Below are 23,649 nucleotides of genomic sequence, written 5' to 3' on the forward strand. Positions count from 1 at the left end.
TACCGCTATAACTAAACTTATGACTGAAATAATAAAAAAATGCCTTGCTAAAGAGAACTATTCATGCAATGAAATTACACATGATATTTAAATGAAATGAAATCGCTTTTGTGTCCTTCATTCAAGTATGAAAACCCGCACACAGAGCTTTCAGCACGGTTTTATATTCTAATATCACAAATCACTAAATGAAAGCTATGACTACAAAAGAAAACATCGTTATCCATAAAGTCTTAGCAAAAAGAATTTGTATATCTTCTGGTATAGTTGTTGCAAACGTATCTGCATAACATCACCATCTTATAGCCAATTTATGCATAAAAGTGTTTTAGAAACATCGAGAGGAACGTGAAAAGTATTTTAACCTTTAACTTAATCTCCACTAGTAAAGGTGTTTTAAATTGTGTTTTTTGTCACAAAGCCATTCAACCTGTATGTATGTCTCATGTTTACTTTGGTTTAAAGTACTAAGAAAAAAAACTTAAAACTTCAGACGTACGCACACAATGTGCTATTAACAGAAACCAACGAATTGGGATTTTCAGCTATTCGTAACATGACATCTTTTAAATTTTTCACCTATATTGCTTATCAGTTTTATTACCTAGCATTCCAAGTTTAATAAAAAATTAATTCTGTCAAAACACAGATACGTGATGCCAGAGTTCATCTGCTTCTATTTCGTGGTCTTCTTCTTTGAACAGAGTTTTAAGAATTTTTGTTTAAAATTTCAAAGAAAAACACCCAAAATTTGGATTTTTATGGAATTTGGTACATATTTAACATATCATTTACCTACGTTTGTACAACATTTCGCGTAAAAATGCTCAAAGTTTGGCTATTACGGTAAAAAGAACTTCGACATCTGAAGTGTAATTTTTGCTCAAAACAAATAGTAAATAAAACAGTTAACATTATTTGCTTGAATTTGTATGGCCTCAGCTTAAAAACGACTGTTATTCGATATTTTATGGAACCTCAGTTGACTCTGCTGTCAAGGCCTACAACAGTAAAGAATATATACACCTTATTACTGCCTCGGTCATGCTGTCTCTTCAACATGTGATAGTTTGCATGTATATATAAGTAACAATATAATATTGCTACTTTAAAGTTATTATTTACATTTTACAGTTTTCCTGCGCGGTGGACATTCAACTAATACGTAGGTTAAAGGCCGTTTGGCGTGATAAATCTATATACGTTAGTGTGTATGAAACCCTTGTATTTACGGCTCACACTGTATGTACATGTATTTTTAGGTTTTGTTAATAATAACAAGGTATGACGATATCCCTATAACTACTTGTATATTCTGTATTTGTTAAAGCGATAATGGGCATTATGCTTAATTACAAATAAATAATAAAAAATACCAAAACAGCCCAACTTTTTTAAAAAAAGTTGCAGCCAAGTAAAAAAAAGAAAAAACAAGGCGACTAAAAGATGTGAAGTCAAATTGCCGACCACGCCAGTGGTGTAATGTTATTGATATTAATGAAACTTTTAATAATAACTGTTCAGATAAATATTGTGTTATAGACTCCTAAGTGAAATGCCCCCCAGTGGCTCAGCAGTATGTCTGCGGACTTGTAACGCTAAAAACCGAGTTTCGATACCCGTGGTGGGCAGAGCACAGGTAGCCCGTTGTGCAGCTTTGTGCTTAATTCAAAACAACAACAACCTAAGTGAAATATAGAGGATGATAATGCAATGCTTACCTGAATTATCACGGTCATCAACAGTATACTGCACTGTCTTCGCTGCTAATTTTAATTTCACATCTTTCAGTCGCCGTCTTTTTTGTTCTTTGCTGCTGCTTGTAGTTCAGGGCCTGGCATGGCCAAGCGCGTAAGGCGTGCGACTGTAATCCGAGGATCGCGGGTTCGCGCCCGCGTCGCGCTAAACATGCTCGCCCTCCAAGCCGTGGAGGTGTATAATGTGACGATCAATCCCACTATTCGTTGGTAAAAGAGTAGCCCAAGAGTTGGCGGTGGGTGGTGATGACTAGCTGCCTTCCCTCTAGTCTTACACTACTAAATTAGGGACGGCTAGCACAGATAGCCCTCAAGTAGCTTTGTGCGAACTTCCAAAACAAACAAATTGTAGTTCAGATGTATACCAGAGGAGTTTTCACACCCATAGGCTGATTGGCTGCGTCGGGCGAGGAGGGAGGAGCAAAAACTATGACGTTATAGTTTCTTGAAGAGGAATTCGAGAGTGCATTGCTAGACCGCCATGATTTTGACGACGGATGTTTTCTGTTGCCAAAGTGTGCGTTGCTAAGAAATGTTATCGACATAGTAGTTTAAGTAGTATTCAACGGTTAGCATGTTACTAGAAGTAATAGTTCCATGACATAACACCAGATATAGCAATCTTGGGGAAGGATGATATTATTCATCGACAGCAGATAGTCCGTTACAATAGGTAACTAAGGTTCTATGTAGTTCATATATGTGGATGGATTTAGTAGGTATATTATGTGTGATTCACAAAGACAGATAGATGGTGTTAGAAGGAGAAGCGTTACTATACTTCCAAAGGATTACATACAGATTTCGACTTGTGTCTATAATTTCACTTTCATAAATGTTAACAAGACATTTTGTATAGTTGATTGTATTTTTAGGATTTAGTGCACATTTAATGTACTGTGGCATAGTTTATGCTTCTGTATTTAATTTGCAAAACACACTTTACAATTATCGTCCCGATAAAAAGATTTACTTAAGTCTAAATCAGTGCTTCTTATGCTGGATAGATGGTTCACCCTGAGGTTAATGAGGGTAAGTGAGAATGATAGAGTGAATAAGTATTATCAATTATACAGCAAATTCAAGAGTAAGTTATTAGTTGTTATTATCTATTCCAGTTGTAATTTGATAAATACATTTATTTCCTCTTTATTTTACATTGTTTTTATTCTATTTGTAGTTTGGTATATCTTTGAGTAGAACTAAAGAATTTTATTTTTAATTTAATACTTTCTGGTATTTTTTCGAAATGGGTGAGTGAATTATTGAGAAAAAATAGGGATGAATGATAATGGAAAAGGTTTAGAAGCACTTCTCTAAATAATATACAATAATTTTATGTTTACCACTATAAGTTGATTTGATTTACATAACTAGTAATGTTTAACTATTATTAATCTTAACATGGTGAAAGATTTTACTGTAAGATGCTGTGAAAGTCACCAAAGGTACATTAAATAAATATCAGCATGTTTTATTACAACTCCATCAGACTGAGAAGGCGTATTGTTATGATTTATCAAGAGCAAGTTTTAGTCACGAGCTTTCCAAGATGACAGTATGATGTGATCAGAAAGTGTGAATTCACATAATGTCATCACGATGGCAAAAATAATCCCATATCATATGCTGGGTTATCTTATTGAAGTATACATTTTATTGGACATGAGCGTCTCCAAACTGCAAGACGAAGGTGAAATTCGAAAACTTCCTGGTTGGATTTTGGTAGGAAAGCTGGTGATTGGAAACTATGTGCATCATTTTGTGGTAGAGTAAAACAGTTAACTTCGCTAGCATTAAATAAAACAGCAAAGTAGTCTGTCTTATTTAATCGCATGTTTCAAGCATGTTGTTTCTTAAAAGGAACGGATGCAACGACTGGCAGCACAATACCTAATAATGAATTTAGAAAAATCCAGTACTCGATGTCCTAGAGCATTTGGATTGAGGCTTGACTTAATGACTGTGACACAGTTATAGTCATTTAGAGAGACGAGCAGGCTACACAGGCAAGGACCGCACGAAAATATGGCTGCATATGTGAACAACTAATATTATTTATTAGGTGCTGATTGATATGTTCATTGAGGATTTACCAAGTAAACCCATGTGGTTACGTGGTTTGAGAAAGTCACATGCCAGAGAAAAATAAAAGCCATCAGAAGTGACAACTAGCACAACTAGTGGACTAGCACATTTTCCTCGACCCATACACATGAATTCACTACCAACCGAGTTACACTATGACAAGTTTCATTGGCTTGAGTAAAGGAATATCTCATACAACTGTAGCATGTTTGATCACTGGTTTAGTATATGCCCATATCTTGTTGTCAGACAGGACATTGGATGCATGCACTTTTCAGGTTAACGTCTCCCACAAATGAGGAATGATCAGTGATGGGTAACAGCTACAACACTACTTGTGTAGAACTTGAACTGGATCAGGTCATCACCTCAAACAAGACAGACAGTTTGCACCTAAGGTAATGGTGACTGTTTAAGAAAACCATGGACTAGATGTCATATGGTATATGGCAATAATGATAAAGAGGCATCACGAGGTTAACTTTTTTCGTGGACACTAGAGCGTCCAAAACCTTAATTGATGCTGTGTATCTGTAGTTCATTGCAAAAAAAAAAAAATCACTTTTATAAATCACTGCAAACTTCATTCTGGGAAATGACGAGATGAATATTTAGCTTTATCTTGGTGATGTTGCATGACAAGTAAAGGTAATTATATCTAATCTGGATTCATACAGTAATATCTTAGGAATTGGCCTAGTACAGATTTATCAGCTACTTTTGCTTGGGCAGCATGCAAACTGCAGTTTTGTAATGAAACTATTCAATGCTGATAATTTTGGACACCAATATAGTGAATATTATGTGCATATAATGCAAAGTATGTTGTATTTAGCCATTATGGGTAAGTGACATTTCGTGGTGTACTATTGAGGCAGTATAGTTCGTTGTCACAACCTGCTGTGTTAATAGAGCCAACAATTAAACACACTATTAAGGAAAACATGGATCACTAGCTCTGATGGTGATGTGTCTAAGTATTACTGGTGTATTAATTTAATAGTTCAGTAGCAATAGCAGAGGTGGAGGGGATGCTAACTGGCTGTAATGCTGGTGTTGTAGCAATAGTGGCACATCTGAGAATAAATGCACAGCTTCCAAAACACTCGAAGTTTCTATATTAGGATTGTGCAAACAATGTGAACCAAGCATAGAAACATGAATTCAAGAAGTTTGCTGATGAGTTTGTAAGACCACATAGTTGGTTAAGTTGGACAGCAGTCACACATTATTACATAGATGCAGGTAAGATATATACACTTTTACTGATAAGTAAGAGTAAGATATGTACAATAAAACAACCGCTGCACAGGCTTTCTTCGAGCACCAGGAGTATTTGATGTTGAAGGATGCAGTTATATAGTCATCAGACTGATTGTGAAAGAAAAAGAAGAAAAATAGATCAATGTTCTGTGTGTACTTAAAAATGTGACAACACATGTTGATGTATCTTCATAGACGTTACATTTCTAGATGAATTAGAAGGTGAATGTTGATTCAGCACATTATACCAGAATTTTGGATATTGGCTAATGGTAGTACCAGTCTACCTTTAGCATTCGTAAAAAAAATGTATAAATATGGCATCATGTCATGTTATTTAATTTTTTTTATAATTATAGAATGTACAGAGGGAGAAGAGCAATGGGAAAAAAATGCTTCATCTTTGTAGCTGGCATTTTTTTCTTTGTATGTTTTAAGCCATAACTGAGAACCTGAGAATGGTATTCAAATTTAGGGATGCAGGGTTAAAACTAAAACAAGGAAAATACGTGTTGTCTGTGTTTACTAAAGTTGGTACAAGCGTTGCATGAGCCCACTAAGATGAATATTCATTCCATCCAGTTCTCGAAGCATCGCTTAATCAAAGCACCAGTATTGGCTTATCTTCATCAGAACTGTCCATTCATATGAGGTACAAATGACACATATAATGGAACTAACACAGTTTTGTTACGTATACAGAAAGTCCTGAATGCTGATACTGTACAACAACGAAATAAATGTTTTCAATTGTGGTATTTGTTAACTGTTAAATTTTATTATTGGAAATTCAACATTTGAGTGGAATATAAATCACTGAAATGGCTTGTGGACTTTAAAAAACCCAGAAGATATGACTGTAGGATGAACAACCATATTGGAAGAGTACAACACAAACCAGATTAGCAGCATGTAACTGTTAAATTAGCAAAAACAATATATATGAAACTAGTTTGTTCATGTGTTACATGAACGAAAACAATACACATGAAATTTGTGTGTGTGTGTTACTTTAAGTAACGCAATACATATCAGATCAGTTTGTATATGGGTTACAATCATTACATTAACGTATGCAATATCATATTATACCAATTTGTATATGACTTTCATTAACGAATACAATACATATAATACCAGTTTGTGTATGGTTTACATTAACGTATGAAGTACATATGATATTAGTTTGTCAATGATTTTCCTTAAATAATATAATACATATAAAACCGATTTGGGTAAGTGTTTCGTTAACAAATATAACACACACACAAAAAACAACTAATTTGTGTGTAGGTTAAGTCAACGAATGAAATAGACGTTGAACTAATTTTTGTATCTGTTTTCTTAATGAATGTAACACACATGAAACCACTAACATTAACGAATTCAATTCATATGAAATCAGTTTGTGTCTTTTAAAGTCACAATTATAATACCTATGAAACAAGTTTGTTTATGAGTTACTTTAATGTATGCAATACATATGAAAGAAGTTTTTTGTGCGAGTTATTTTAACTAATACAGTGCATATGAAACGAGTTTGTATGAGATTTACATTAATGAATGCAATACATATGAAACCAACTTGTTATGGGTCACATTAATGAGTACGTTAAATTCAAAACCACTTTGTGTATGGATTAAGTCAATATATAGATACGAAATCAGTTTCTACATGGGTTACATTAAGGAATATGACATGTATGAAACCACTCTATGTATGAATTACTTTAAAAAATAATACATAAGAAGCTGTTTTGTGTATAGGGTACATTAACTAAGGTTAATATAAATAGACGAGTTTGTAGGCTAGTTACATTAAAGAAAATAATACATATGAAACTACCTTCTGTATGGGTTACACTGACGAATGTAATATAAATATATAAACCAGTCTGTGTATCTGTTACATTAACGAATACAATACACATGGAAGGAGCTTATTATTGTAGATTACATTAACAAATAAAGTATATATGAAATAAGTTTGTGTAACTTTTACACTGATGATTGTAATAAAGATTAAGTCTGTTTTAGTGTTTGTAACATTAGCAAACGCAAAATATATCAAACCAGTTTGTATAGGTTTTGGACCATCAAAAGGAATACACATGAAACTGTTGTGTACATAATACAACAAAACCAACTTGTATATGGCTTTCATAAACGAATATAATACATATATATGAAACCAAACTGTTTATCTGTTACTTTAATTACTATGATACATATGAAAAAGTTTCTGTATGGATGTTATTAAATTAATACGATAGATATGAAACTAGGTTGTGTGGGGATTACGATAACAAATAATATATGTACATATCAAACCATTTTGTTTAACGGTTATATCAGCTAATACAATATCTAAGGGTTATATTAACTAATGCAATGCATATAAAACCATTTAGTGCATGGGTTACATTAAATAAAATGACGTATACGAAATAAGCTTGTGTATGGTTTATGGTAACGAATGTAACGCATATAAAACCAGTTTGTGTACGAGTTACGTTACCGAATATAATACATATGAAATAAGTTTGTGTTTCTGCTACAGTAACGTATTAATTAGGTATGAAACCATATTGTGTACTTATTACAATGATGTAATCAGTGCACATTAAACCAGTTTGTGTGCAGCTGTGTTAATTAATACAATATCCATGAAACTAATTTTGTTGACGAGTTACATTATCAACTGTAATATAAATGATACCAGTTTGCATGACTACATTAGCGAATATAACATCTTTTTTTAAAATCAGTTTGCGTATGGGTTACATTAACGAATACAATACACATGAAACCAGTTTGTATTATCAAATACAATACGTTCAAGAGTGTGGCTTATTTGGCAAAGATGAAATTGTGCTTGAAATTTTGAGATGAGATAGGTTTGATAGATAAACAAAGTAAGTGGCTTTGACTCTACTGATATAAAAATATGTTGTAATATGCGTATTTAATGCCACAAACTTAGTCTCTAACATTGGTTTTTATTTAATAAAGGACAGATTTAGAGCTATTACAGAATCTACAACATATCAACTGGAAAATATGATGGACCATTGATGTTGGTCAGAGAAAATCTTATAGTTTTGATAAGTAAGTTACTCTTGGAAAATAACAAAAGAAAATCTCTATTTGGTCACAGAATAATTTAAAGTGAAAGAAAACGTAATGCACATATTGTTTTTTGGTAGGTTTTATTCAGAAATAGGTTTGGTTGGTGTACACCAATCTGTTTTCGGTTATCTCCGAACGTTATTTCTAAACAAGAAAGTTATTGCATAAATTACGTTCAGTATGTTTTGTTATAGTGTTAAACATATTTTTATTTGCACTACAAGAATTTAATTTTAAATTTATATCTTAAATTATGCAAAAATGTAATCATTTAACGAGATTAAACTTAACTTGTACCAGAAGGTAAATTGAAGTTATGAACACACATGTTACGAAACTTTCAAGATTAGGATCGTTGATCACTGGTTGTAAAGTAACTCGTGTAATTTCAGTTTCAGGTGTAAGGTATTTCCTTAGAGTTTACACCCATTACTCCTTTTTTCCTCATTGGACCAGGTATGACAGTCAGATAAAGATGGAAGAAATCAAGTGTATGTAAGAGGGCTGAATTTGGGCTAGTGGTTATTGCCAAGAACCAGAATGTACAGGAGGTTGGCAATGTAACTACATGGGCTTTGTTGCATAGCAACTGGTAGATTGTTAGTTCAATGATGAATGGAACAAATGTTTCCTAATAATATAGTGGCAAGGACATTCGCTGTGAATGGTGTCATATAGACATACGTGATGTAGATGGTTCTAAGTGACCTGTTCATAGCACCGTTAATTGTGATGTGGCATCTTAACCTTACTCTACTGACTGAACATTTTATCTTTCATGAGCTGGGCTGACGTGAAGTATATAGTCCTGGCTGTGAACTGTCTGATAGTCTATTGCAATCTCCAGAGAACCGTGGGAGATCGCTCAACAGATGATCATCGGGAAACGCACACGCAACTTCAAGAGTACTGATCCATTTATATGTCTGCCTTATCAACTGGTGAACATAAATATGCTGACATGGATTATGGCTTACCCAAGTTTTAATTTCCTGAAAAGGCTCCTAAAAAACTTCTATGAAACCTAAGACGAAGATCAGCAGAATATAATTACTCTTCAGTGTGTTTACAAACTGTTTCTTGTAATATATGTTCAGATATAATAGCGGGATAGATCCACTTAATAATATGAAGTTCAACAAATGTACATTATGAAGTAGCACTGATTAACTGACTGTGAGTGAGTTTGAGAAAGAAGATGGTCCGATGAAAGCACAAAGATAAATTGAAACAACTTTTGTTCAAACTCACAAACGCAATCAAGAATTATGAAGTAGGACCGTGTATTTACAGTATAATTTTCTATCTTAAAACGCAAAGATATTCAATAATATGTAGTTAACGTTTCAAGTTAAACTTTTAGCGAGTATTACTATTTACAATGATGAGACTTAAACTTCACTTATCCAACAGAGTACTTCACTTCCAAAAAATGAGGTGTTTTTGTGTGTGTGTGTATGTGAGCGAGAGCTAACCACGATATTGTATTATTATTATTACAATCTCAGGACCCATGAACCACTTATATTAATCTGAAACAGCTCAATCTGATAGACGCAGGTTCGAATCCTTTACCACCAAAACCAAGCCCCTTTCAGCCGTGGGATCGTTATAAAGTGATGGTCAGCCTCATTATTCTGGGGTGAAAGAGTAGCCCTAGAGTTGGTGGCGAGTGGTAATGACTAATTGCTTTCATTCCAGTCTTTCACTGCAAAATTAGGGACAGCTAGCGTAGATAACCCTCCTTTAGCTTTGAGTGAAATTCAAAACAAACTAACATGGTTCTTGCAATATACTGATCAGTGCATGATGAGATGTAGTATATTTTCAGTGTCCCGGGATGATTAATAAAGCTATACTGTAGTATTTACTGTAATATTGTTCTTTTCTTTTGGTTCATTTCTTGTTTGGATCTCCATCAATGAATATATTGTACGTAGTGTTACTGAATACTAAAGCAAATTAACCATTATCCGAGTTTTAATGTTTACTTTTTTCCACCGTTATCAATCATTTATTTACTTTAATTTGGTATTTTGTCCTAACTTACTTTCTCACTGTTATCGCTACGCGTGCTTGATTTTCTCTTTTTGTTCTGCAAAAGCTCAGTACGTTATATTAAAACAGTTTTTGAGCCTAGATACATTGTTACAATCCAAGTTGCTCTGTTTGGCCGTGCTTTGTCAAATAGCCATAAATCTTGTCAGTAGTTTTACAAGGACTCGATGGGGAAGAGTCACACTTGTCAAAAACTTACTCTTGTAATCTCATCACATCTATCGCTAACTGCTATGCGTTTCTGAATGGAATGTTCGTACAAAGGCACTCGGTTTTAAAAAAGTCATAGTATACACTTATGTCAGATCTTAGGTTCTATACTTATGGGTAAGCTGAAAAAAAACTTACAGTAAAGCGCTTACCAATTCATGATTACAAGTTTAACACTAATGGTCTGACCAGGAAACCTTCTTTATGAAACTTGGGACTACCGAATGATAGATACTGATAACATCCAGAAGGTCTTACCTTAAAATATTCATCTTGTATCAGTAAATTATCTTTTTTAAAAATTAAAACAAAACGTATATTTCCTGGTCTTAACATAGTCGAGTGTGTTTTTGCTTGAAGTTAAGCAGAAAGCTTAACAATGGGCTGTCTGCGCTCTGCCTACCACAGATATCGAAACCCGGATTCTGTCGTTGTAAGACCGCAGATATACGGCTATGCCACTGGGGGACTAGTAAGGTCAAATTCCATTTTTTTTTTTAATTTACTACTATCATACAAAATATCTTTCATGTTTGGAAAGTAATCAGATTTTCTTTATCAAGTTCATTAACACCATGTTATCATTTTCACTTAACTTTTTAACAACATACAACTCCTATTTTTAATACTATAATTATAGTCATTTGAATCCAATAAGATTATAACACTAATCTGAAATCCGATTCATTACTACTATCCCATATTCGTTTCTTAGAAATATGGTTAAATATAAATTCAAAGGGTTGGAATAAATGATTAGATTACAGAATTTTGGCAAGCTGTATGAAAATAATATACCTATCAAAGAAACAATAATAATTATGCGGCTAAAAACTCTAAAGTAAGATAATAGGCCATCAAACTACTACTGAGATATTTTTTATTATGCCGGTTATTATTGCCTGAGACATGTGGACGGCTGTTGCCACTGACCTTTGTAGTGGTGGATTCTCACCTGTTATGAAATGCTGCGCTTTGCTTAGCACGTCTTGAGTGAGATTTGTTGCAGGTTTCTTTCTGGATAACTCTAGTTCCTCAAATGTCTTTTATTTCTCAAGTCATTAAGTAAAACGTCTATCCTCGTCTTGGAAATATTAAATCCACGATCTGTACTGTCTTTTATGATCCAGGTGTACAAATATCTTGCGCCAGAAGAGACTGTTACACACCTTTCCCCACAGCAATCAGGATTTAATGACATCACTCTACCTGCATGATGTCAAACAATGTAGTTCTACTTTTGATACACTACTTTCTATCACGATTTTATATATGTTTTAATATGCTGATTTGGATGTTCAAAACTATTCTAACAAAACGTTTTCAAACCTCTGTATATATAACAAATGTGTTTGTTTATCTATGGCAAGTATAATTTAACTTCTTCACTTAAACCTTGCAGTTTGTTTTTTCCAACTAAGTTCACAAACTTTCTATTATTTAAAAATTTTAGTACCTGTTATCTGATTAATCTTAATCAAATTACCATATTCTTAGCAAGATTAAGAAATGTATAAAAAAGTCAAAAGTTCACAAGCTTCCAGCTATACTCAACAATCAATGGCTGTAAAAAAAAGTTAAACTAAAATTGTAGCAATTTTATTTTACCCCATTGCAAGTTCAATGTACTCTTATACCTTTAATCTAGTTAAATTTGCTTGTTTGTTTTGAATTTCGCGCAAAGCTCTACGAGGGCTGTCTGCATTAGCTGTCCCGAATTTAGCATTTTAAGAGTATAGGGAAGGCAGCTAGTCACCACCAACTCTTTTACCAATAAATAGTGGGATTCACCGTCACATTATATTGCTCCACTATTGAAAGGACGAACATGTTTGGTGTGACATGGATTCGAACCCGCGACCTTTGTATTATAAGCCGATGTTCACATACAGTGAAGTTTGTTGAAAGTTGGTCAAAATGCTAAGCCCATTATTGAACTACCATCCTTCACAGAATTTCGTTACAATAGAATTAGATGTTGCAGGTATACCATAAACTTAAGTCCATCACAGTGAGCTTCATCGACATGGAAGAGGTGGTTTTACGCAGGGGCTCTATTACCTTGTTTTTATAAAGTGTGATTAGTTTCAGGATGACTATTCACAAAACACAGTAAGTATGTTTCTCTTGAAAACGTTTTTTTTCTTTGCAAACCAAAGACTTTAAAGCTGAGAAGTTAAGGCAAAAAACAGTTCAAGTTTAATGCTATACCAATTTTAGACAACAATTTTTTTCTGTATTTTAATTGGATTCCATCATTACAGATTGCTTGTAATTCGTATGTCAGATAGATCTATTGATGGTTTAGCAAACACAGTTTCTTTGAGGTACATTCTTTGTTCGTTGAAACTTTCACACTGTAGTTAAACAAACCACACAACTAAACTTATGTAAAATATCTTCCCATAAGAACTTTAACTCGACTGATTAATACAGAAAACGTTCCATTACTTTCTAACAATGTTCAGTTGTAAAGTATAGTGACATTTTAGGCTTGTATTAATAGTTTAGTTGTTATGAACTTTTTATAAAATCGCCATGCGATTAGTTATATATCAATACGTGATGAACAGTAGAGAAAAAGTTTTCAAAAAAAGGAAGTAAATATAGGAATGGTTAATATCATCCTCCGAAAACAAAACACATGGTATTAGGGACAGCACAGCACACAGTATGTGTTAAAAGAAAAAAGGGATAAATTAAATTCAACTGTGATTAAATAATTATATGTATTATTTATTATCTGTTAATTATTTCCTGTGCTAGGGCAGATGCAAGTGTCATCCCTAGTACCTTGTTTGTATTGTTTATGAAGAACTGATACTATCCATCCCTACTACTTTGTTTGTATTGTTTATGAAGGACTAATACTATCCATCCCTACTACCTTGTTTGTATTGTTTATGAAGAACTGATAATATCCATCCATACTACCTTGTTTGTATTGTTTATGAAGAACTGAACTATCCATCCATACTACCTTGTTTGTATTGTTTATGAAGAACTGATACTATCCATCCATACTACCTTGTTTGTATTGTTTATGAAGAACTGATACTATCCATCCATACTACCTTGTTTGTATTGTTTATGAAGAACTGATACTATCCATCCATACTACCTTGTTTGTATTGTTTATGAAGAACTGATACTATCCATCCATACTACCTTGTTTGTATTGTTTATGAAGAACTGATACTATCCATCAATACTACCTTGTTTGTATTGTTTATGAAGAACTGATACTATCCATCCATACTACCTTGTTTGTATTGTTTATGAAGAACTGATACTATCCATCCATACTACCTTGTTTGTATTGTTTATGAAGAACTGATACTATCCATCCATACTACCTTGTTTGTATTGTTTATGAAGAACTGATACTATCCATCCATACTACCTTGTTTGTATTGTTTATGAAGAACTGATACTATCCATCCATACTACCTTGTTTGTATTGTTTATGAAGAACTGATACTATCCATCCATCTTGTTTGTATTGTTTATGAAGAACTGATACTATCCATACTACCTTGTTTGTATTGTTTATGAAGAACTGATACTATCCATCCACACTACCTTGTTTGTATTGTTTATGAAGAACTGATACTATCCATCCATACTACCTTGTTTGTATTGTTTATGAAGAACTGATACTATCCATCCATACTACCTTGTTTGTGATACTATCCATCCATACTACCTTGTTTGTATTGTTTATGAAGAACTGATACTATCCATCCATACTACCTTGTTTGTATTGTTTATGAAGAACTGATACCTATCCATCCATACTACCTTGTTTGTATTGTTTATGAAGAACTGATACCTTGTTTGTATTGTTTATGAAGAACCTATCCATCATACTACCTTGTTTGTATTGTTTATGAAGAACTGATACTATCCATCCCATACTACCTTGTTTGTATTGTTTATGAAGAACTGATACTATCCATCCATACTACCTTGTTTGTATTGTTTATGAAGAACTGATACTATCCATCCATACTACCTTGTTTGTATTGTTTATGAAGAACTGATACTATCCATCCTACTACCTTGTTTGTATTGTTTATGAAGAACTGATACTATCCATCCATACTACCTTGTTTGTATTGTTTATGAAGAACTGATACTATCCATCCATACTACCTTGTTTGTATTGTTTATGAAGAACTGATATCCATACTACCTTGTTTGTATTGTTTATGAAGAACTGATACTATCTACCTTGTTTGTATTGTTTATGAAGAACTGATACTATCCATCCATACTACCTTGTTTGTATTGTTTATGAAGAACTGATACTATCCATCCATACTACCTTGTTTGTATTGTTTATGAAGAACTGATACTATCCATCCATACTACCTTGTTTGTATTGTTTATGAAGAACTGATACTATACATACTACCTTGTTTGTATTGTTTATGAAGAACTGATACTATCCATCCATACTACCTTGTTTGTATTGTTTATGAAGAACTGACTACCTTGTTTGTATTGTTTATCTGATACTATCCATACTACCTTGTTTGTATTGTTTATGAAGAACTGATACTATCCATCCATACTACCTTGTTTGTATTGTTTATGAAGAACTGATACTATCCATCCATACTACCTTGTTTGTATTGTTTATGAAGAACTGATACTATCCATCCATACTACCTTGTTTGTATTGTTTATGAAGAACTGATACTATCCATCCATACTACCTTGTTTGTATTGTTTATGAAGAACTGATACTTGTTTGTATTGTTTATATCCACTACCTTGTTTGTATTGTTTATGAAGAACTGATACTATCCATCCATACTACCTTGTTTGTATTGTTTATGAAGAACTGATACTATCCATACCTCCATACTACCTTGTTTGTATTGTTTATGAAGAACTGATACTATCCATCCATACTACCTTGTTTGTATTGTTTATGAAGAACTGATACTATCCATCCATACTACCTTGTTTGTATTGTTTATGAAGAACTGATACTATCCATCCATACTACCTTGTTTGTATTGTTTATGAAGAACTGATACTATCCATCCATACTACCTTGTTTGTATTGTTTATGAAGAACTGATACTATCCATCCATACTACCTTGTTTGTATTGTTTATGAAGAACTGATACTATCCATCCATACTACCTTGTTTGTATTGTTTATGAAGAACTGATACTATCCATCCATACTACCTTGTTTGTATTGTTTATGAAGAACTGATACTATCCATCCATACTACCTTGTTTGTATTGTTTATGAAGAACTGATACTATCCATCCATACTACCTTGTTTGTATTGTTTATGAAGAACTGATACTATCCATCCATACTACCTTGTTTGTATTGTTTATGAAGAACTGATACTATCCATCCATACTACCTTGTTTGTATTGTTTATGAAGAACTGATACTATCCATCCATACTACCTTGTTTGTATTGTTTATGAAGAACTGATACTATCCATCCATACTACCTTGTTTGTATTGTTTATGAAGAACTGATACTATCCATCCATACTACCTTGTTTGTATTGTTTATGAAGAACTGATACTATCCATCCATACTACCTTGTTTGTATTGTTTATGAAGAACTGATACTATCCATCCATACTACCTTGTTTGTATTGTTTATGAAGAACTGATACTATCCATCCATACTACCTTGTTTGTATTGTTTATGAAGAACTGATACTATCCATCCATACTACCTTGTTTGTATTGTTTATGAAGAACTGATACTATCCATCCATACTACCTTGTTTATGAAGAACTGATACTATCCATCCATACTACCTTGTTTGTATTGTTTATGAAGAACTGATACTATCCATCCATACTACCTTGTTTGTATTGTTTATGAAGAACTGATACTATCCATCCATACTACCTTGTTTGTATTGTTTATGAAGAACTGATACTATCCATCCATACTACCTTGTTTGTATTGTTTATGAAGAACTGATACTATCCATCCATACTACCTTGTTTGTATTGTTTATGAAGAACTGATACTATCCATCCATACTACCTTGTTTGTATTGTTTATGAAGAACTGATACTATCCATCCATACTACCTTGTTTGTATTGTTTATGAAGAACTGATACTATCCATCCATACTACCTTGTTTGTATTGTTTATGAAGAACTGATACTATCCATCCATACTACCTTGTTTGTATTGTTTATGAAGAACTGATACTATCCATCCATACTACCTTGTTTGTATTGTTTATGAAGAACTGATACTATCCATCCATACTACCTTGTTTGTATTGTTTATGAAGAACTGATACTATCCATCCATACTACCTTGTTTGTATTGTTTATGAAGAACTGATACTATCCATCCATACTACCTTGTTTGTATTGTTTATGAAGAACTGATACTATCCATCCATACTACCTTGTTTGTATTGTTTATGAAGAACTGATACTATCCATCCATACTACCTTGTTTGTATTGTTTATGAAGAACTGATACTATCCATCCATACTACCTTGTTTGTATTGTTTATGAAGAACTGATACTATCCATCCATACTACCTTGTTTGTATTGTTTATGAAGAACTGATACTATCCATCCATACTACCTTGTTTGTATTGTTTATGAAGAACTGATACTATCCATCCATACTACCTTGTTTGTATTGTTTATGAAGAACTGATACTATCCATCCATACTACCTTGTTTGTATTGTTTATGAAGAACTGATACTATCCATCCATACTACCTTGTTTATGAAGAACTGATACTATCCATCCATACTACCTTGTTTGTATTGTTTATGAAGAACTGATACTATCCATCCATACTACCTTGTTTGTATTGTTTATGAAGAACTGATACTATCCATCCATACTACCTTGTTTGTATTGTTTATGAAGAACTGACTACCTTGTTTGTATTGTTTATGAAGAACTGATACTATCCATCCATACTACCTTGTTTGTATTGTTTATGAAGAACTGATACTATCCATCCATACTACCTTGTTTGTATTGTTTATGAAGAACTGATACTATCCATCCATACTACCTTGTTTGTATTGTTTATGAAGAACTGATACTATCCATCCATACTACCTTGTTTGTATTGTTTATGAAGAACTGATACTATCCATCCATACTACCTTGTTTGTATTGTTTATGAAGAACTGATACTATCCATCCATACTACCTTGTTTGTATTGTTTATGAAGAACTGATACTATCCATCCATACTACCTTGTTTGTATTGTTTATGAAGAACTGATACTATCCATCCATACTACCTTGTTTGTATTGTTTATGAAGAACTGATACTATCCATCCATACTACCTTGTTTGTATTGTTTATGAAGAACTGATACTATCCATCCATACTACCTTGTTTGTATTGTTTATGAAGAACTGATACTATCCATCCATACTACCTTGTTTGTATTGTTTATGAAGAACTGATACTATCCATCCATACTACCTTGTTTGTATTGTTTATGAAGAACTGATACTATCCATCCATACTACCTTGTTTGTATTGTTTATGAAGAACTGATACTATCCATCCATACTACCTTGTTTGTATTGTTTATGAAGAACTGATACTATCCATCCATACTACCTTGTTTGTATTGTTTATGAAGAACTGATACTATCCATCCATACTACCTTGTTTGTATTGTTTATGAAGAACTGATACTATCCATCCATACTACCTTGTTTGTATTGTTTATGAAGAACTGATACTATCCATCCATACTACCTTGTTTGTATTGTTTATGAAGAACTGATACTATCCATCCATACTACCTTGTTTGTATTGTTTATGAAGAACTGATACTATCCATCCATACTACCTTGTTTGTATTGTTTATGAAGAACTGATACTATCCATCCATACTACCTTGTTTGTATTGTTTATGAAGAACTGATACTATCCATCCATACTACCTTGTTTGTATTGTTTATGAAGAACTGATACTATCCATCCATACTACCTTGTTTGTATTGTTTATGAAGAACTGATACTATCCATCCATCATACTACCTTGTTTGTATTGTTTATGAAGAACTGATACTATCCATCCATACTACCTTGTTTGTATTGTTTATGAAGAACTGATACTATCCATCCATACTACCTTGTTTGTATTGTTTATGAAGAACTGATACTATCCATCCATACTACCTTGTTTGTATTGTTTATGAAGAACTGATACTATCCATCCATACTACCTTGTTTGTATTGTTTATGAAGAACTGATACTATCCATCCATACTACCTTGTTTGTATTGTTTATGAAGAACTGATACTATCCATCCATACTACCTTGTTTGTATTGTTTATGAAGAACTGATACTATCCATCCATACTACCTTGTTTGTATTGTTTATGAAGAACTGATACTATCCATCCATACTACCTTGTTTGTATTGTTTATGAAGAACTGATACTATCCATCCATACTACCTTGTTTGTATTGTTTATGAAGAACTGATACTATCCATCCATACTACCTTGTTTGTATTGTTTATGAAGAACTGATACTATCCATCCATACTACCTTGTTTGTATTGTTTATGAAGAACTGATACTATCCATCCTACATTTACTTCGTTTTTTGAAAAGTTTTTCTTTAGTAGTTTGCTTTAGTAGTTTGCTTGTTTTTTAAATCAGTGTTTCAATATACATAGGATGATTGTATTTATAAAGATAACATCGTTTACACTAGAATTATGATTTTTTATTACTATTAATTAATAATATTTATGAAACCGGATTCACCTTTCGAAACTATGTCTCCTCAGTAAAACTGTTTGACACCATTGTTTTGGTTTTTCAGTTATATAATAAAAACGAAGCAGAAGAAAGAAGAAAAATTCAGACTTTTCGGTACGATATTTACAGACATTTACAAAACTTGTGACTCGATCATTACACAGATATTTTTATAAGAGAAAACACTGTATAGTATTGTAAAGTTATGATAACCTTTTGATGAGATATTTAAATATAATTTAAATGAAGAATCTGAACCATCCCTAAATAGGAAATACTACCGTCTGTCTGATAAAATACAACTAGTATACATAAATTCGTAAAACAGGTGGTTATTCACAATTTATAAAGATAAATATTTGTAAATAATTCACTTACATGTCGCTACTTAATCCAGCTGTGTCACCGTGGGTGATATATTTAGCACTTATATTATTAGCTACTTACTATGTTCACAACAAGAACTCGAAGTTCAGAGAGAATTAAAACTAATAATTCATAAGCTTTTAGCTATACCTTGAAACAAATGACTATTATCTTAAGACAGGTATTTAAAAAACTGCAGTCATCACATAATTATCTGCCAAGTCTGTCAGTACTGATGAATAAAATTTTGTGGTTTTCATATGCTTAAACAAGGTTTTCGGAACAATGTCCAATAGAAACGAGACTTATGAAAAGTTTGTCGGAATATGTAATTCAAGCTTTGTTTTTACAGAAGTCTGTTATATTGGGAATTACGGTGTTGGGCAATAACATTTAAGTCCGCTCATAAGAAAGAGTACGATAAATGATAGGTCCAAGAACAAGTTTCTTATAAATTACAGCTATCCTAATACAACTTTGCTACAATCTGTTATAATTTATAAATGAAAATTACGACTTTTTGTTTGATAGTTGGGATATTTCCAACGCTTTTGGGTATTATCACAACAGACTATTTCTGTTATTATGACTGGAAATGAAGCTGGAGTTCACAAAATAATATTAAGACTTAATTGGACTCATTATTGTTTATAGTGCTGACTTTAATCGCCTATAGAAAATTAATTTAAGTAAAAGATAGTTTTGAAGCTGTTTTTTTTTATAAAATATATATATAAGGTCTATATCCATTCACACACAAATTTTAATAGTGTATAATTTTATCCAACTGTTATTTATTAGTTAGTAAATGAAGCTAAAAAGTAAAGTAATATGAGATACATAAAGGCTTATTTTTGTCTTTCATAGACACAGATTATTCCTCTCAGATCCAGCTGGGTTATGGCCACATGCTTTGCTCACTCCGGGAACTTTGTGGCTGTAGGAGGCATGGACAACATGTGCACAGTCTATGACGTGAACAACAGAGACAGTACAGGTGTGGCTAAATTGAAAAGGGAGATAGCAGGTTATGAAGGATTTCTTTCTTGTTGCCGTTTTCTTGATGACAGAAAACTCATTACAGGCTCAGCAGATATGAAAATGTAATGATTACATGAAAACTTACTTTTATTCTAACGAATGAAAATAATATACATACCGAAGAGTTTTATAAACAGATGTCATGAGGCACAAAGTAAAAATTACCTTAAAAATAGATCATTTTGACCCAAAAATGAGCTCATCAACAACACCTTTCTAATAACTCAACGAGTGATCTAAAATACAAATTATGAGATATTCGGCTTAAATTCATACGTAAACACAAGGTATAAGTGGTTTTATAACATTACAGTTCATGATATTTCACTTCAATATGCAGAATAGTGACAATAAACAAAAGAGCATATCAGCACTGATATTGCATATTTGAAATAAGTGTTGATAAGGTCTCGAGGTATTCTCGACTGATCATAAAAAAAATACCTGATTTTAGGACATTTTTAGCGTCTGGAGTAATTTAACAGTATATGTGTCTCCCCAAAAACATCTCATAAATGTTCAGTGAGACTCAAATCTGGCCAATGTGTGCAAATCATTTGGTTTGTCTCTTTTTTTTTTTCAAGAAACGTGTAGATCATTTTAGCACAGGCAACAAAAGTTTCATCATTAATTAGAATGAAGTAAAGAAATACTTAACCAGGATATTGGATGTGGTCCCTGTAAAATTTAACCTTAATGATATTACTTTATGATACATAGGAACCCATACGTTCACCAATGCTTATATATGGTTGTGCCATATTTTACCATCTCCACATTGTGTCATGGTTCCAGATTTTCCTTAAACACATTTACAAAACTCCTATGGAAGGAAGACGGAGCGTTAGACATCTTGTTAGTCTATCTATCGTGTTGGAGAAATATTTTGTGTCTTGCTGTTAGCGAAATACATCTTAAAGGGAATTTGATATTCACAGCATTAACGTATTTACATTTAACTAATTCTCAATCTTACAACTGTGGCAAGCTAAAATAGTTATATAACGTTCCGAATGTTAGTCGACTCGTCAAAGTGTTTGAGAGACATTACCATTGGTTTGTAAGCGATATTACATTGTGCGATATTTTTTAGACACTAGTAATCAATTCGCACTAAACTGTTTTGAATACTTAATTAGTAATACTGTGATTAACTTCAAAGTATCATACGAAACAAGACTATGTCAGACTACAATATGTTTGAATTTCAGATCATATGAACAACCATCAGATATATCATGTGAATAACAATGAACTGAGAGAGTTACGTAACCATATTTTATAATAGCTTTTTTTTTGTCTTTCTTGATTGAGACTATATGTATGAACAGTTTAATATATAACAACATTTTGCAAAACGTAAACAGAATATAAATTTACGCATACTTATGTTTGAGAAACAAAATTACCTTAGTAACAAACTTAATCTGTTGATCAATTTTTATATGCGATTTGTTTTATCTTGTTAAGTAATAAAATGTAACAACCTTAATTCTGAAGTAGGAAAAATATGAAGCAACACCTTTCGTCACATCGTTTCACACTTATATATTACATACTATATATTATATACAAATTATAACCATAAATTTGTAAGAGCCAAAACAAAACACATTAAAATTAAAAAGGTTAAACAAAATAGGCTGCATTTTTTAAAAAAGATCCTAAGGTACAAGCTACGGTGTGGGGCTATAAAATGTATCCTAGGCTTTGGAGGTGACTGAGAAGTAGAACCCACATTGCGGTGGGGATACCTCGTCTGTCAGCCTTAACCTCCAATTCGCTAGTCTCACATAATAAATAGACACAATTAGACTAGAAATTTGGAGAGCGAGATGTGGGTGCTGAGGCCCACAGCGTTCCATATCTATATCATCTTTCACTGCCTGCAGACACTTGTGGGAAAGTGACTGCTCTCCCAAATTAAAATAAGAATAGGAAAAAGATAAACAAAAATAAAGAAATAAAGTACTACCATTTAGGGATAAGTACGATGAAACTTACCTCTTCATGTTAGCATTCCTGAACCCAATATGGCAGAAGCACTAATTAACACGACATTGAACCATATTAGTATAATAAGTTTACTGTGACTGTCGTGCTTTTATATGCGGCTAAAACTAATGCCAAATTCTTAAATGACCTTATTTTTAATTAAAAATAATTATTAGTAATTTTTAATAAAATTTCTTTGGCCCTTTATTTCTTTGTATTTATTTAATACATTTTTGTATTTATTACAGAATAGTTTAATAATTTTATCTAAAATTTCTTTATTAAATCCATTAACTATTCATTTTTGTATCAGTATTTCAACATTATCTGAATAACTGCGAAGTTATAATGTTTATAACAGATGGGTATGGCACATTACTATTTAAGGAAGATTTGGTTTGTTTTAAATTTCGCGCAAAGCTACACGAGGGCTATCTGCGCTAGTCATCCCTAATTTAGCAAAGTAAAACTAGAGGGAAGGCAACTAGTCATCACCACCCATCGCGAACTCTTGGGCTACTCTTTAACGCCCCCACGGCTGAAAGGGTGAGCATGTTTGTTGTGACGGGGATTCAAACCTACGACCATCAGATTATGAGCCGATTGCCATAATCACCTGGCCATTTAAGGAGAGTAAACCACAAATTGGAAAGTCAAAGTCGTATCTTTTGTCAAAAAATATTTATATTGATCTCGTGTTTATTAATTACTTTAATTTCTAAATCTAAATAATGTGTATTTGTATTAGAAATTGAAGTATTTTCAATTTATAATTCTGCTAGATAAATGGTGTTAATAACATTATTTCAGAATTATTTATGCTAATTAAATCATTTATATATCTGTAAGTTAAAATAAAAATATCTGGATTTATGTAGTCAATAAATATATTTTCATAATATTACAAATATAAATTCGCAATATAAGTTGAAGACTTAGCTCCCGTTGGAACTCCTATCACTTGTTTA

The 23,649-nt window shown here is 32.6% G+C and overlaps 1 protein-coding gene across 1 annotated transcript in view; it reads left to right on the plus strand.

Annotated features, from left to right (window-relative positions):
- Positions 1 to 23,649, plus strand: part of LOC143247125 (guanine nucleotide-binding protein subunit beta-2-like) — a 39,948-nt gene that overhangs the window by 12,579 nt on the left and 3,720 nt on the right. Inside the window, exon 5 of the mRNA XM_076494677.1 lies at positions 20,513 to 20,748. Coding sequence (XP_076350792.1) covers positions 20,513 to 20,748 — 236 coding nt within the window. The remainder of the gene's footprint in view (positions 1 to 20,512; positions 20,749 to 23,649) is intronic.

Source organism: Tachypleus tridentatus, chromosome 3, assembly GCF_004210375.1.
Source record: "Tachypleus tridentatus isolate NWPU-2018 chromosome 3, ASM421037v1, whole genome shotgun sequence".
NCBI classification, from domain to species: domain Eukaryota; kingdom Metazoa; phylum Arthropoda; class Merostomata; order Xiphosura; family Limulidae; genus Tachypleus; species Tachypleus tridentatus.